The sequence below is a fragment of the Vicia villosa genome, unplaced genomic scaffold (genome assembly GCF_029867415.1).
Source record: "Vicia villosa cultivar HV-30 ecotype Madison, WI unplaced genomic scaffold, Vvil1.0 ctg.000992F_1_1, whole genome shotgun sequence".
Lineage (NCBI taxonomy): Eukaryota > Viridiplantae > Streptophyta > Magnoliopsida > Fabales > Fabaceae > Vicia > Vicia villosa.
The window spans coordinates 78,307-94,249 of NW_026705445.1; the positions used below are offsets into that span (position 1 = coordinate 78,307).

The following is a 15,943-nucleotide window of genomic DNA, read 5'->3' on the forward strand; positions in this document are numbered from 1 at the left end:
ATTGAGTGAATTATTGTGATATGCTAAATGTTAAGATGGTAGAGATGATCTTAATTGCATATGGTTGATTAACATTGTACATACATTCATATCATGGATGCCTTGAAACAAAGGTGGTTTGCTTTGAAACATAAGCGAGGCTTAGATTCTAAAGTGAATCGGAAGCGGTAAACTATATGTTTACGTTTGGTGGGCTTTGGTCTTGTCCGGATCGGAAGCGTGGCTTGGATTCTAGATATTGAATCGGAAAGCGGTGAAACTTTGGGTTCACAATTCGGTACCACATGCATAGCGTCACATATCTTGCATTGAGTCACATTAAAATTATGCGATAATTGAGTATGTGAATTTGATGTAGTTGTGATATGTGTATGAGTTTGATAATTGAAACGAGTGAAGTTTGAATACATATTTGATTAGATGTGTGAATATGTGAGAATTATGATTGTGTACTTAATTGAGAATATAATAGTAGAATTGAAATATTAAACTATTTAAGCTTGTTGTATACTCGATAACATGTGAAATATGTGTTGATTACTATTATCTATCCTGTTTTACATAGTATGACCAATTACTTGAATTGTTGATTTAACCATTTTATTCTGTTATACTTTCTTCATAATGGTTCGTATTCTCACCCTTCTGTTTTAATGTTGCCCTCGTTGGCGACATGCAGGTTATGGAGTTTAGTAGCCGCGTGTGACTTAGCCGGAGGTTCTTCCTTGGTTATTGGAGACTAGGTAGTGAGTCGATGCTCTGGTCATGTAACACTGGGTAGACTAGGTGTATTTGAACTCATGTTATATTTGCGTATGTATTATGCTATGACTGGTGAACTTAATTATTAGTTACATGTCTTTTGAGAGGTTTACAAGCCAAACCATTTTGATTATGTTTATGTTGAATTGAGATTTATTAGTCGATGTATGATCATGGTATGGGACATGAATCATTATAAATCACATGAGTATCATATATTTCCGTTGTGAATGCATATTCAGGTTAAATTGTGATTTGATATTGAGTGTTATTAAAAATAACCAGGAGTATTGTGCTGTATAGATAAATGCTGTCAGTTTTTTTAAGGTTTTAGTTCTTCTAAAAGCATCAATGTGACGCCCTTTTGAATTATATGCATGTTATTCTCTGATTATTTGTTAAATATTTTTGGGTATAGAAAGGGGTGTTACACGCTCCCCGCGAGCACCCTCGTTGCCGAGGACCCTGCTCCTCGCAGGGCTCTTTCATATCCGACCCTCCGAATAATACGGAGCCAACGTGGTCCCTAAAAGACCGCGTCTCCCTTAAACTTCAGAGCGGTTAACCAGGACAGAGGGCATTCACGCACCTCCGATATTTCCGCTCAGGAAACCTGGCAGTCTCCTAGTTGGGCTTGGAAGTCCAACCCAGTAGCGAGATCATGGCCCAACGCTGGGGGCTATAAATACCCTCTTTCACTAGAGGGTCAGGTATTCACTTCTTTCTAACCTTTAGCTAGTACTTGCACTCCTTTGCTCGTCTACTCACTTTGGCATCGGAGTACCTTGCAGGTACACCCCCCTCCTCCTTCCTAGAAGATCTAGTCCGAGCAGCCTGCGACGATTCTTCTGATCAGGTACGATCAGCTAGCATATGAAAAAACAAAACAATTTTTATCAACTTAAAATCTAAAATAAACATAAAGGATGAAACGTTCAATTTAGTCTTTTACATAGCATGTCATGTCCCTTTTTCTTTTTAATTTTCTAAATCCAAATATTATTCTTAGAAATTAGATAATATATATAGTTTTAAAACAAACCAAAAAAATAATAACCGTGATAATATAACTATACAAAGAGGAAGATAAAAATACAAACATATGGCATGCAAATAACCAGAAGCAACGTCCATAACTGAAAACAATGCCCCCGTATTCTCAGTTCATTTTTCAATCAATCTTGAAAATAACCACTTCTTAACTAACTTCCACGCCTTCTTCTTCTCTCTTTGCCCTTCCTCTCTCTTCTCTTTCTCACTCCACACACAACAATGGCGCAGGTGAACCTCGACGGGAAACCAATCACTCCGGTATCGATTTGCATGATCGGCGGCGGAGGATTCATCGGATCACACCTATGCGAAAAGCTAATGTCCGAAACTTCTCATACAGCCATAGTCGTCGATGTCTCCTCTGAGAAAATCAATCATCTTCTCGATAAGTCTCTTCCCTGGGCGAAGCGTATCGAGTTTCATCACATGAACATCAAGAACGATTCGCGCCTTGAGACTCTCGTCAAAGCTTCCGATCTCGTATTCTTTCTTCTTCTTCGTCATCTTCATGTTGTTTTTCAATTTTCTGGTTTCGTTTTTTATTTATTTTTAATTTTCAATAATTTTGATGGTGTTGTTTTTGTTGTAGACTATCAATCTTGCTGCGATTTGCACCCCGGCGGATTATAATACGCGGCCGTTGGACACTATTTTCAGTAATTTCATCGATGCGATTCCGGTGGTGAGTTTTATATTGATGCTTTTTGAATATACTCTTTGATTTCATTGTGTTTTGAGGAGTATTGTAATTGTTGATGTAATGATTCATGCAGATTAAATTTTGCACAGAGAACAATAAGCGTTTGATTCATTTTTCTACGTGTGAGGTCTTTGGGAAGACTATAGGTAGCTTCCTGCCTGAGGAATATAGAAAGGTACCTGATGAATATATAAAATTAGGGCTTAGTTGGATGCTTATTTTTCAAAGTTATTCATTTGGTTGTATCTGGATTATTTTCTGCTTTTATTCCAATTAACGTGTATAGTCACTTCCAAGGTTCTAAAATACGGTCGGTTTTTGCAAAAACAACCGCGAGAAAATGGTATCGGAAGGTGCCAATATTGATACGCTATTTACCGTTTTTATAATGAAAAAGAAATTATGGTTAATTCACACTGTGATGACCGCGATCAATATCGCAACATCTGTACCGACCGCAATGCGACCTCGGCTGTTATGTAAAACCTTGGTCACTACTATTAACTAAGAATTATTTAGATTTTCATTTAGATTAACTAATTCTTATATTTTATTCACTATATCTGTTCATTTTGATTTCATATCATAAATCATATCATATATAGTGAACAAAATCAATCAAATGCCATTTTCTTATATTTGTTTCTATAGTTAACACAAATTTGCATGATGCAGGACCCCCAATATTACATGCTCAAAGAAGATGTGAGTCCTTGTATTTTTGGTCCAGTTCAGAAACAGAGATGGTCTTATGCATGTGCAAAGCAAATGACAGACAGACTAATTTATGGTAAGCAAAAACTCCTGCTTTTCTTTTAATTGTGATATACAAAGTACTGGTCTAGAAACCAGATACAATACTAACACTAACACATTGATTACAGTATTAATTTATAAAAAAAATAGAAGTAATTGAACGGAAACATATTTTTGTGCCATGTCGTTGTAAGACAGTAGAGACATCTCCGATCTGTGTGGCTATGCTATGTAATTGATAGTTATTATAAGATTTTCTTCTTCTACCTGTTAACTTACTCTCAAATATTAATCTAAAGCTGAGCATGCTGAGAATGGCCTGAAGTTCACTATTGTGAGACCTTATAACTGGATTGGACCAAGAATGGACTTCATTCCTGGTGTGGATGGCCCGAGTGATGGTGTCCCCAGAGTTTTAGCTTGTTTCAGTAATGTAACATCAACTAGCTTCTTCTGTTTCTTGTTCATTTCTTCATGTTTTTAAAATACACACACCACTGTTTTTCTTAAAGTTTCTTGTTCCAGAATCTCCTTCGCGGTGAGCCGCTCAAGCTTGTTGATGGAGGACGTTCCCAGAGAACATTTCTCTATGTCAAAGATGCAATTGAGGCTGTAATGTTAATGATTGTAAGTTGAGAAGTGAATCTCCATCTTTCACATTGAGCTTGGACTAATGTATATGCTATCATCCCACATGCAGGATAACCCTGATAGAGCAAATGGACACATCTTTAATGTGGGAAACCCAGACAATGAAGTATCTGTGAAGCAACTAGCTGAGCTTATGATAAAGGTAGCTTATAAAATTGTCTTTAGATAAGTTCACAACTTTGTTTTTCAAGAAAGAAAAAAACAGATTTGGCTCATTTTGTTTCTTCATTTAGGTATATGCCAAGGTGGCTGATGTACCTGCCTCTAGTCTATCAACTCTAGATGTGACTTCAGAAGAATTTTATGGAAAAGGCTATGATGACAGTGATAAGCGCATCCCGGACATGACAATTATCACTAAGCAGCTTGGTATTCTGTCTTTAATTCTTTTGAATCTATGCTAATGTGTGTTTGTAATGACATTGAGCTTGAAAAATAATGGCAGCGCCGTAATTTTGTCGAAGTTTTAGAAAGTGTAGTTTTTGTCAAAATTGGCCGCACACCATAATCATGTCAAATTTATTGTGAATCCAAACATGCGTGTATTATTAGTCTGCAGAATTTAACATTCTTCTTGTTGTTTATTCCTTTGAGATTAGGTTGGAAGCCAAGGACATCACTTGATGAACTGTTGGATTCTACCCTTCAATATCAACATCAGACATATGCTCATGCTATCAAGAAAGAACTCTCAAACCCTTCAACTTGACTAACTTCAAAATTGAATTGGAGATTCAGTTTACTTCTAATTTTTATGTAAACGTGTCACTGCCATGTGATGAGGCAAACTGACAAATGTGTATATGATACACTCATTGTGAGATCTAGCTCACAAGTCTAGTGTATATCTATAGTCATATCTTCTGTTAATTCTTCCTGTAACTCTAACTTTTTGAATGAAAATCCTTCCTTTTTTTTATGTCTTTTGGAGTTATAGCATTTATCTTCTTTATAACAGTGGAAATATAAAAGTTTCATTATTCTAACATGTATACATGGCAAAACAGAACTTTAGTTTAATATGGAAGCAACTCAAAAAGCTTGTTATGCTTTCATAATCTAAATCAAATTTAAGACAAATTATTCAAGAAAGAAAAGTACAAAGTTACAGGCAAAGAAACTAATTAGAAGTGATGTTTGTCTACTAGTTATGACAGAAATAATGCAGCAGAATCTATGCAACACCAACTATGTAAGCATTCCAAGAATCTTGTTGCTGAAAACTTGTTGTTTCTTCATATTTTATATCCTTTCCTGCTCCAAATCCTTCAGTTCTTGTAATTTCCGAGGTGTCTGGCATTTCTCGAACCCAAAAGTGAACAGATCGAAATCCAGCTTCTTCCAAGCAATCCCTTATCTCAGGCAATGTCCATCTAAATAACATATGGAGCATAATGTTAGAAAGTTGAAGAAAAAACAAAATATAAAATACCATAAAGGTTTGAACTATTGGAAAACTCTTTTATGCATTGAAGGGAAACAAACAAAAATAAGCAACTTACAGCCGCCAGCTGTATGAAAACGCGTGGCGAAGTTTTCGCTGTTCCTTTTTCAGATGAAAATGGAGGCTAATCCTTGTTTTCCGTTGAATAATATCAAATTCAGCTTGCTCCCATACATACTGCAGATTTTGATCATAAATTCACATCATTAAACAATCATCCAGGAGAATATTCACATGAATCCCATATAAGATAGTAGAGTAATTGTGCTGTATGCATCAATCAATTGTTCTATTTCAAGTGCTGGAACTAACATCAAGAATCCTATACCGTAAAATTAGGAAATCTTCTTTGAAGCTTCAACTTGTTTTCTGAAGATGTACCTCCATATAAATCCATCACGAAAATTCCACCTTTTGTTGACAAGGCATCACGAACATGCTTGAAATACAAGACTAGATCAGCACGTTTATGGAGACAACAACAGCTGTAGTTAAATGCACACACAATATCTCTTCCAGCCGTTGGAAAGTTTTTCGCAGTTAACTTATCATCTTGAGCAGCAGAGCTTGTTGGGACATCCGACTCGAGCACATCAACCTTCAGCTTCTCTGTATCCTGTGACAGTGAAATATTCTTCACCAGCTCCTCGGGGTCCATTTCCACAAGTTTTGACTGAAGGGGTTGTAGAACATTCCCATGAAAGAGAGATATTCTAGAAAACCCATCAGCCCCGATTTTAGGTATATTGTTTTCCAGACACCAAGTAAGTGCTTCAAGATCCAAATCTAATCCTATAGCCGTCTTTCTTGGATCGCTGCGGAGCCATTCTGTACTGGCAAACATAAGTCATTGCGAGATAAGTAGATCAGAATCGACATACAATATCAAGATGTCAAGACATATCAAAACGAGAAAATAATTAAGTATCAATTTATATTGACTTATCTGAACTTATCTATTGAGAACCACACTTACTTATGAGACTGTTTGGGAGAACTAATAGAAATAGCTTATGACATGTCCATAGGTTGTTTTCAGCTTATTCCTCATAAATTCACTAAGATGGCTTATGAAAACAATTTATAGCTTGATGACAACAACAACCACTTATAAACAAACTTTCAAATTGAATGCATCGATAATGATGACAACAAATTAGCAACAAGAATGGAATGAGAGAGTGTACCTAAGAAATGCAGTGCCACAGAAATCTTCTTGAAGATGGAGGGGCACCCTTCCACCAACATACGTGAGAAAGAACTTTTGCAAATAACTAATGTCTCCTTTAGGAGACTGCAATAACAAAAAAAACATATTTTGATAAGGTAGCCAAACATAGTCACAAAACTTTTGCTAGTAATTAAGCTCGAATAATCGGAATAAATCATTCAAAAACAATTTATAGCTTACCAGGGCCGGCCCTGTGCATGTGCAGGAAGTGCTACAGCACAGGGCCCCAAATTTTAGGGGCCCCAAATTTTTAAAAGGTCCAATATTTTTTCCGTAAATATTAATTGAAATAAATAAAATGTTATAATAAAAATTCAATAAATCAAAAAATGCTATAATAAAAACTCAATACATACAAAAATAAAATTGAGATAGATCAAAATTCAAAATAAGTTTAATTAAATAGATTATTGATTAATACATAAATATAATTGTTATGTGTCTTTTTTAATTATTATAGTTGTATTTATATTTTAAATTTGGGCCTATTTTCAAAATTAGAACGGGTCTCTGCGTTGATTGGGCCGGCCCTGTAGCTTACATGAAAACAAATTGATTTTATTCTATCTTTCTTTATATAGAAATTGCTTATACAGTAGTCTATAGTCTATAAGCACTTAATTAAGGTGGTTATCCAAACAAGGCTTAATTTTGATTGATGCTAAACTAAATAAAAACCCCAAAGAAACAAAATGTAAAAAACAGAAACCTGGACAGATTGTTGGTAAAGGAGGAATTTTGAAGGCAAATCGTGTGATGAGTGTTGTTCGTTTTCGTTGTTGTTGTTGTTGTCAGAATCAGCGTCTTCTATAATTTCTTCTTCTGCTTCGTTGTCAGCGGGTGAAATCGTTGAAGCAGAAGAGAAGGGTTGTGGAGTGTCATTGTCTTGGAGATAGTAATCTCTTCCGCGTTGAGTTCTGTCGTGTTTCTGCTTCTGCTTCTCTCGCTTTCCCATTCCGCCGCTATAAACCAAAACCCCTACTACCACCGTTTACATGACAATAGAGTTAATACCATGTGGCAGTCTCATATTTTTCATTTACTAATTTTTATTTTAAGTAATAATTTCTATTAATTTTAAAATGATATTTTGTTTGGATATCTAAACAAATTAGAAGAGGAATAATTTTTTTTAATTGAAATGCATTGGATTGGATGGTAAGAGAAGTTTGACTTTTATTTTAACTACCTATAAAATAATGTAAATAGATGATGGTGATGAATAAATATTATAAGTTTTTTATATTGATAGTGCATAGTGATTAATATCGTAAAAGGATAAATATGAATGAGTTAGAATTGAACACACTTGATTATTTTATTACGTAACTTTTTTTATAAATAAGATAACTGTGTTGAAAAGAGAATTAGGGATATTCAACGAATCTTAACAAGACAAATTCTTTATTTAGTTTATATTAGGAAGCAAAATATGATAGTTTACTAGTAAAAGTATATTAATAAGAGCGTAGGTAAAGTTTAAGTCGTTTCTATGTGAATTGGGTATGTCGTCATATGTTTATATAGCATCTCTAATATTCTTTGCACTTAAGAACTTTGATGGTGGTTGGATTCGGATTTCATTGTCAGATCCTAAACCATAATGTTTATCTATTAGTCATAAATATGTTATTAACGTAATTAAGTCTCCAAATTTAAATGTTCTCTTCACATTAGTTTTTGGCCGAAAGGACCAACTTGGTCCACTAGCTGATTTATCTCGGCCTTATTCTGTTGGGTAAGCTATAATTTAGGTTAAACTTTTTTGGCTCCGTCTTACAACCTAACTCACTCTTGGGATGTGTTCTTCTTTTGCATTTTCATCCTATAACTACACAACGACGCGGTGTAGTCGTGTCACAATTTCCCCAAGACCATTCTTATGTATGAACATAATGAGATCGTGCCACAATCCATCATAATTGGGGTCCGATTTCAGCAAAATAAATCTTTGTTTGTTTCGCTTCACTTTTAGTCAATATGTGTGAACATTGAAGAGATGTCTAGTTAATATGATTTAATTGAAGTTGAGACTTTCCACAATAATCTTGATTTCATATCTAAAATGTTACAAAACATGAAATTTTAATTGAAAAATGTAATAAAAACAATATATAGACTTATTAAAAATAATTGTATGGCCTTTGTGACATAATTTAACTTGTTATAACATATAGGTTAGAGTTAGTTAGATGGTTGTTATTAGTTGGTTACTTCATACACAAGTAATCTACTTGTTGTATATATGTTCATTAGTCGATACTTTACATTAAATCAATTCAATAACACACACTCACATTTCAACTCTCAATTGCATTTTTCTCATAATCATAATGCAATTGCGTGTACTAACAAATTGGTACCCATAACTCACTCACATTTCAACTCTCAATTGCATTTTTCTCATAATCATAATGCAATTGCGTGTACTAACAAATTGGTACCCATAACTCTTAGGTTTGTTGCAAAGATTTTACGATTCTATGGCGGTGACGTGCAATTGTTTCAACGATGAATGGAAGCAATGGCATTCCATATTCTCTTTCCACTCTTGATGGCAAGAACCGGGTTGAAACAAGCATATGAGGTCTCTATTTGGCTTTCAAATTTTACAAATACTCTAAAGTAACTCAAAAAGTCAAAAACTTATCAATTAAGTAGAGTTTTGAACTTGATGGAATGTGTTGATAGTTGATGTTGGCAATGTCGACCAAACTCGGAAAAAAATGCACTATTGGAAAAGTTTGATTTTTGGGATTGAGAGAGTAGTTGAGAGAGTATGAGTTGAAGAAGAGAAAAGTGAAGAATGATAGAAGGGAAGAGTCTGGCACAAATATAACATAAAATGCTTTCATAGATGCATCTACGAACATTTTCGTATGTGCATCTACGGAACAAAACAACGTTTAATAAAAAAAAGTGCTTCCGAAAATGCATCTATAAAAACTGGAGGATATTTTTGCCAATCCAAAAGTGGGTGAGAGATCCATGGGGTGTAGTTAGAAATTCTCGTAACTTTAACCAATTTTCCTATAAAAAAAATGAACCAATTTTATTTTCCAATTATCTAATTAACCGCTTTTTAATCTTTTTAATAAAAAACACTCAAAAGATAAAAAGCATATTAAGTTAGAAACCACGCATTGAAAGTTTGAACATAAGTTATTCATTACAAAATTTAATAATTTCCATATCTTCTTACCAAGAACCAGATCTATACTAAGCTGCTGAAAATGCAAGAACCAGAATCTAGTCTAGTAGAATAAACACATTAACCAGATCTTGCGTGCTTTCGTCCATTCTTCGGATTCTTCAATTTGCAGCAAAACATTTTCGTCATCATATAACAATAGAAAGAAACTCTAATCATAATCTTTTACCCTCATGAATGGAAGATTAAGCAAGTTGACAGAGCAAGTAATTCAACAAAGAGATTATATAACTGCTACAAATATACTATAGTGCCCGGTCCATGTTGTCTTCGCCTCAGCAATGCAACTCAAACCATTATTCCCTAACAGAAGGAAAAAACATAAAATCAGAAAATGAAAGAGCCTCAGCAATGTAACTCAAACCATTATTTCCTATCAGAAGAAGAAAAAAACATAAAATCAGAAAATGACAGAGAAGCGGGAAATTTTCCGTAACCCATAATTATACTTCCACGGTCAATTAGGGAAAAATTCAAACATGAAAGTGAAAATAATATATTACATTGCACAGTATGCACACTAATCATTTCACAATGCTCGGAATGACATGAACTGTGATCAACCCCATAGATTACTACTGATACATTAGGGAAAACACACTGAGGGAAACAAGAGGGTGCCTGAGAGAGTTTAACTTTGGTAGGATAATCACAACAGGGTTTTCCAATATTTTTAAAATTGAGGCACAAGCTGTGTAAATTCACTTATCAAATTTATCCAACGGTGAACACAAATAACAAGTTCAAGTACACAAAACTGTGCTTGCTTTTATCAATTGTCATGCATTAACTTAATAGACAATTAAGGCAAACAAAGCAAAAATCAGATTATCTAATTTCATAACATAATACTACAACAACAACAAAGCTGTTAATGTTCTATCCAAAATCATGTTTCTATCCAAGCTGTTAATCTCGAAATCTTTCTTAATAACTTAATAGACAATTAAGGCAAAAAAAGCAAAAATCAGATTATCTACTTTCATAACATAATACTACAACAACAACAAAGCTGTTAATGTTCTATCCAAAATCATGTTTCTATCCAAGCTGTTAATCTCGAAATCTTTCTTAATAACTTCTTTTATAGTTTTTCTAGGCCTTCTTTTACCTCTAGCTATTTGACTCCTCGTCATTTGATCTATTCTCCTTACCACGGAATCTACAGGTCTTTTCTCTAGATGCCCAAACTACCTAAGTCTATTTTCCACCATCTTTTCTACTGTAGGTGCTAACCCCCAAACACTCTCTCTAGTATTGTCATTTCTAATCTTATCATGTCTAGTCTTATCACACATCCAACGCAACATCCACATCTTTTTGCTATACTAATTACATACATTAACCCATAAAAGCAACTTGCTTAATAAGATGAATTCTGATTATAAGGCACAACAAACATATAAAGTCTCATGACTCGCACTCTAGCCACCTGTTTAGTCCATAACTCCAGATTGCAGTTCTGGATAGCAAACAAAAGTATTGCCTTTCAGTTATTTATTAGTAAACTTATCTAATTTCTATAGAAGGGCTGAAGAAAACTATTATTGTCTAATTAATGGGATATGGTTACAACTTGACATGATTGTTGATCATAAATATCAGGAGGGGATCTCTGAGCCTCAACATGGATTATGACAGATTAGAGCCCATTGTTTACGCCTCAACATGGATCATGACAGATTACACCCCATTATTTACTTCACCATTCAGGAGCAGATACATAAATTAATTAATGGATGACTGACTGTGGAGATGCATGGTCCTGAATAGAACATTATGGGGAAAGTTGATTCATGTAGCCGACCCCACTTAGTGGGAAAACGCTTGGTTGTCGTTGTTGTATGGATGACAGATTGTGGAGACCAGTCAAAAACCTGCACATATACATGGAATTGTGGACTCTGATGTAAATATGTGGATATAATTGGTGTTGTGGCAACCTATGACGGCTGCCCCAAATCTGCCATAGTGGAAAATTGACAATGCTGTTATCCAGCAAAGTTTTCATCAAGAATCAGTTTCGCTGACTTATTCTTCTCTAGGGCAATGGTTTAATCTTCTTAATCTATATTATTATCCTAAATAGGACACGCAGTTGGCAAAGGTGTGAGAAAACCATCAAAATGAATCTTCTGTCATAGTGACACCGACACTAGGTCTATAAGACAGTAATCGTAAATGCCTAGTTGGTTTCTCTTCCTATTTACCGTATATGGAAATGACGTAATCGTACATGCCTAGTGGGTTTCTCTTCCTATTTACCATATATGGAAATGCTGTAGTCGTAAATGCCTAGTTGGTTTCTCTTCCTATTTACCCTATATGGAAATGCTGCCACGTGGTGCAATCGGGATAACTGAACTACAATCACGGCTAAATAACCTATGCAAGCAAATAACCAACTGTTGTTGCCTCATGTGGAAGGACTAGTTCCCGCGCCATGGCAAACCATGGTTCGAACCCTCACCGAGAGACAATTTTTAAAACACTCATCAAACATGATTTTCTCCAACCAGAAAAGAAAAATCCACATACAATTGCAACAATAACACAAAATCTAATAAAAGAAAGAAGCAAAACATTTGAATAAGAAAAAACCAAGATGCACACATACCACTTAATAAGGGATCCAAAAAGAAAGTGCTGCATAATGGGAACCTTCTCCAACACTTCAGCTTTATACATCTTAAGCAAACCACTATTAACCTTCTTCCAATTAGGCACCCCACTAATATCATCCAACATAGGTGAATGCTCAGCAAAATGACCCTTCTTCACCTTCATAATAAAACTAATCCCAGCAAGATAAAAATATTCATGCGAGAAATTATCCAATATATCCCTATTATGAATCGATTTCGGCTTCATATACTTATGATCAATCAACTGCGAAGAACCAAATATAAACGGCAAAAAATGATAATCATCAAGCCCCCAAACACCATGTGACCCTGCAGGTTCCAAACAATACACCATTTGCAACTTTCTCATCAAATCAAGATACCTCACAAACACTCTGCTTACTATAGCAGGGTAGTCCTCTTCTCTGATCACCCCCAACCTCGCCAAGCAATACAGCCATGCCGCAAAATTCGTCTCGTGCCCGGTACCGTAATCAATTCGGCTCGAGTTCCCGAAGCAATCAGAGAAATACGGAACAAGTTCCACCGCTGCCGGTTGGAGATCCTTGGGGAGGAACTTAAACATGAGAGATTCACCGGAATTGACAAGGCGTTCGTGCCAGGTTCGGTAAGCAATGTTACCGTAACGCGCGGCTTGTTGAGCCGGTGGAATTTCATCGATCCATTGAATTAGGGTTTCGAGAATGGAGACAATGGTGTTGATGGTTTCGGATTGGTGACAAGGATCGGAGATTTTCCGACCGCGGATGGATTCGGAAAGTGCGACGACGAATCCGACGAAGTTTTTACCGGACTCGGAGTCGTGAAGTTTGCGAATGTCGTCGGGGGATTGGATACGTTTGATCGGGATTTGGAATTGGTAAGGCGGTGAAGCTACGGGGACGTGTTGGGCTTGTGGAACTGGGGAAAGGATGATTGCGCGCTGTGAGTGGGGGTCCGGTGGGATCGCCGGGGCGCGGATGGGACGGTAGGTTGGCGGTGGGGATATTTCGGAGAAGGCGGGTGATACTGGTGGTGGTGGGAATGTTGTGGGACCTCCGCACTTGCAGCAGGTTCCGGAGGTTGGTGGTGATTGGGTTCCAGTGGAGTTTGGAGTGTTGCAGTCTTGGTGGTGATGGTGTGATTCTTCCATGTTTGGTTGCTGTAGAATGGAATGAGAAGTGTGAGAAAGTGGAAGAGGAAGAAGGAAAATCGAAGTGTGATTGTGTGATTGTTTATGGGCCTGCAGTTTATAATTTGGGCCTTTTGTTGGGTTTCAGCTTTTTAAAGAAATTTTTACCACATATCCCATCATTTATCCCTTACCCCTGCATTATATTATATTTGACCAAAATGTTCATGTTTAAAGAGTTTATTTGATCTAATTTTTTCTTTTTCCCTCATTACACATTTACCAAGTTCTTTGGTACACAATCATCAAACCGAAAATCATTTAGTAAGTTATCCGGTATTTGAAATCCACTAGAAATCTTTGAAAAAGTTATTCGATCCTTGAATTGCACCAAACGTCTTTTATAAAGTTATTGGGTTAAGTGAAAAACAACATTGAATATCTTTCAACATAGTTTTCCAATTGGATGCAATTTTTAGCCACCAGATATCTTTGATAAAGATTTTCAATTTGATTTTTTAATTTTTACTGTGTTTTTTTCTGTAGTAGATGTTGGTGTGGGACGGAACGCTCAAGAGCCAATGGTTGACAAGGAAGATTATGTAGGTAGATCTACATCTGCTCTATAGATGTTAGGATTTTCAAGAGGGTTGTATGATACGTCTCTTCTGGTAAGTACGAGCATCGTGTTGCTCGATATATATGATTCGGCGAGGCAAGTAAATGTCAATCATTTTATTTGAATAAATTGTAATTGTAATTTTAATTATATATTTTATGATATAAACTTTAAATTATTTTCAGGAGAGAGGTCTGAAGAAAGAACTCAATATTGTTGGACACGAGAACACCCTTATAGGATGGGTTCCTCGTTGTATATCCCCTGAGATACAAAGGTGGTTGAGTGACTATGGTTTATCTTCACTCTAAAGAACTAGTTTGTCGAGGATAGACCAAAACTTGGTATCAGCATTTGTAGAGAGACGGCATCCAGAGATATTGTCATTTTACATGTCATTGGTGAGATGAGTATTACACTAAACTATATTTCTTGATTGATTCACCTTCCGATCAGGGCCAAGTTTTGAGCCCTTTCAAGTCTCGTTGAAGAAGATGTTGTTTGTAGTAACTCGATAAAATATGCATCTAAAATCACATAATTAAGCTGTTATACTGGTACAAAACACACAATAATAGCGATACAATTACATAAGTACACATGTATTTGCTTACATTACAAGATATGCTCAAACTGATACAAAATGTAATTTTAGAACATCATAATAAAATACAGCGGAAATATATCAAAACACACTAAAGTGAAGTATTCACGCAAGCCTCCTCAAGTCATCTTGGCTTTACTTTTGGTTACTGAATGATCACCTATAAATATTATAACCAAAGGAGTGAAAATAAACTATCTCAGTGGAGTTCTTCTATCTTAGGAGTCCTCTCATCCATTGGTTAAATAAATTATCTACTATTCTAGCAGCATTAATTCTTACGGGATTTCATACACCCATGGATACCCGAGATCATCTTGGTATTATGCGAGGATACTTTTTTTTGCCTATAGCTCTTACAACCAATGTATACCATACTAGCAAATGAGGGTTGAGGTATATGGTTACACTTACGAGCAAAGCGTGTAAGTAGTCATCCTTTACACATATTTCTAATGTTGATCGTGCCAGCACCGTTCGTAGTAAATGAATTAGATCTTGGAAGGATGATTGTGTCTACACCGTTCGTGATGATAGAATTAGATCTTTGAATGTTGATCGTGTCAGCACCGTTCATAGTAACTGAATTAGATCTTGGAAGGATGATCGTGTCTACACCGTTCGTGATGATAGAATTAGATCTTTGAATGTTGATCGTGTCAGCATCGTTCGTAGTAACTGAAATAGATCTTGGAAGGACAATCGTGTCTACACCATCGTGGTGATAGAATTAGATCTTTGAATGTTGATCGTGTCAGCACCATTCGTAGTAACTGAATTAGATCTTGGAAGGATGATCGTGTTTACACCGTTCATGATGATAGAATTAGATCTTTGAATGTTGATCGTGTCAGCAGCGTTCGTAGTAACTGAATTAGATCTTGGAAGGACGATCGTGTCTACATCATTCGTGATGATAGAATTAGATCTTGGAATGTCGATCGTGTCAGCACCGTTCGTAGTAACTGAATTAGATCTTTGAAGGACAATCATGTCTACACCGTTCATGATTATAGAATTAGATCTCTGAATGTCTCTTGATTATTTCTGAACTGTCTCTGGAGAATACCCGGAACTAAGTATCAGAACTAAATTATTGTCTTGATTATCTCTGAACTATCTCTAGGGAATACTCAAAATTAAGTATCAGAACTAA

General features: G+C 35.7%; 3 protein-coding genes across 3 annotated transcripts; 1 reads left to right on the forward strand and 2 right to left on the reverse strand.

Annotated features, from left to right (window-relative positions):
* Nucleotides 1-1,884: 1,884 nt before the first annotated feature.
* LOC131632730 (UDP-D-apiose/UDP-D-xylose synthase 2-like) lies at nt 1,885-4,841 on the forward strand. The gene is made up of 9 exons (XM_058903459.1): nt 1,885-2,295; nt 2,405-2,497; nt 2,589-2,690; nt 3,191-3,305; nt 3,571-3,704; nt 3,797-3,898; nt 3,972-4,064; nt 4,156-4,291; nt 4,522-4,841. Exons 1-9 carry the CDS (start codon nt 2,035-2,037, stop codon nt 4,629-4,631), a joined length of 1,146 nt encoding a protein of 381 aa, XP_058759442.1. The 5' UTR covers nt 1,885-2,034; the 3' UTR covers nt 4,632-4,841.
* A 39-nt stretch (nt 4,842-4,880) lies between these two features.
* LOC131632738 (uncharacterized) lies at nt 4,881-7,615 on the reverse strand. The gene is made up of 5 exons (XM_058903469.1): nt 7,307-7,615; nt 6,554-6,660; nt 5,695-6,199; nt 5,425-5,543; nt 4,881-5,295 (listed from the first exon to the last, which is right to left on the reverse strand). Exons 1-5 carry the CDS (start codon nt 7,550-7,552, stop codon nt 5,097-5,099), a joined length of 1,176 nt encoding a protein of 391 aa, XP_058759452.1. The 5' UTR covers nt 7,553-7,615; the 3' UTR covers nt 4,881-5,096.
* Nucleotides 7,616-9,721: 2,106 nt separating this feature from the next.
* On the reverse strand, nt 9,722-13,634 carry LOC131632727 (uncharacterized). The gene is made up of 2 exons (XM_058903458.1): nt 12,426-13,634; nt 9,722-10,111 (listed from the first exon to the last, which is right to left on the reverse strand). The coding sequence occupies exons 1-2, from the start codon at nt 13,583-13,585 to the stop codon at nt 10,105-10,107; spliced, it is 1,167 nt and encodes a 388-aa protein (XP_058759441.1). The 5' UTR covers nt 13,586-13,634; the 3' UTR covers nt 9,722-10,104.
* Nucleotides 13,635-15,943: the final 2,309 nt, after the last annotated feature.

What these genes read in the sequence shown, in the direction of transcription:
- LOC131632738 (XM_058903469.1), bottom strand. Translation starts at nt 7,552, where the DNA reads ATGGGAAAGCGAGAGAAGCAGAAGCAGAAACACGACAGAACTCAACGC. An exon ending in TGTGGCACTGCATTTCTTAG is followed by an intron (nt 6,200 to 6,553) that starts GTACACTCTCTC and finishes TATGTTTGCCAG; the next exon opens with TACAGAATGGCTCCGCAGCG. An exon ending in GAAGATTTCCTAATTTTACG is followed by an intron (nt 5,544 to 5,694) that starts GTATAGGATTCT and finishes CAAAATCTGCAG; the next exon opens with TATGTATGGGAGCAAGCTGA.
- LOC131632727 (XM_058903458.1), bottom strand. Translation starts at nt 13,585, where the DNA reads ATGGAAGAATCACACCATCACCACCAAGACTGCAACACTCCAAACTCC.
- LOC131632730 (XM_058903459.1), top strand. Translation starts at nt 2,035, where the DNA reads ATGGCGCAGGTGAACCTCGACGGGAAACCAATCACTCCGGTATCGATT. An exon ending in TCGTCAAAGCTTCCGATCTC is followed by an intron (nt 2,296 to 2,404) that starts GTATTCTTTCTT and finishes TTTTTGTTGTAG; the next exon opens with ACTATCAATCTTGCTGCGAT. An exon ending in TGCCTGAGGAATATAGAAAG is followed by an intron (nt 2,691 to 3,190) that starts GTACCTGATGAA and finishes TGCATGATGCAG; the next exon opens with GACCCCCAATATTACATGCT.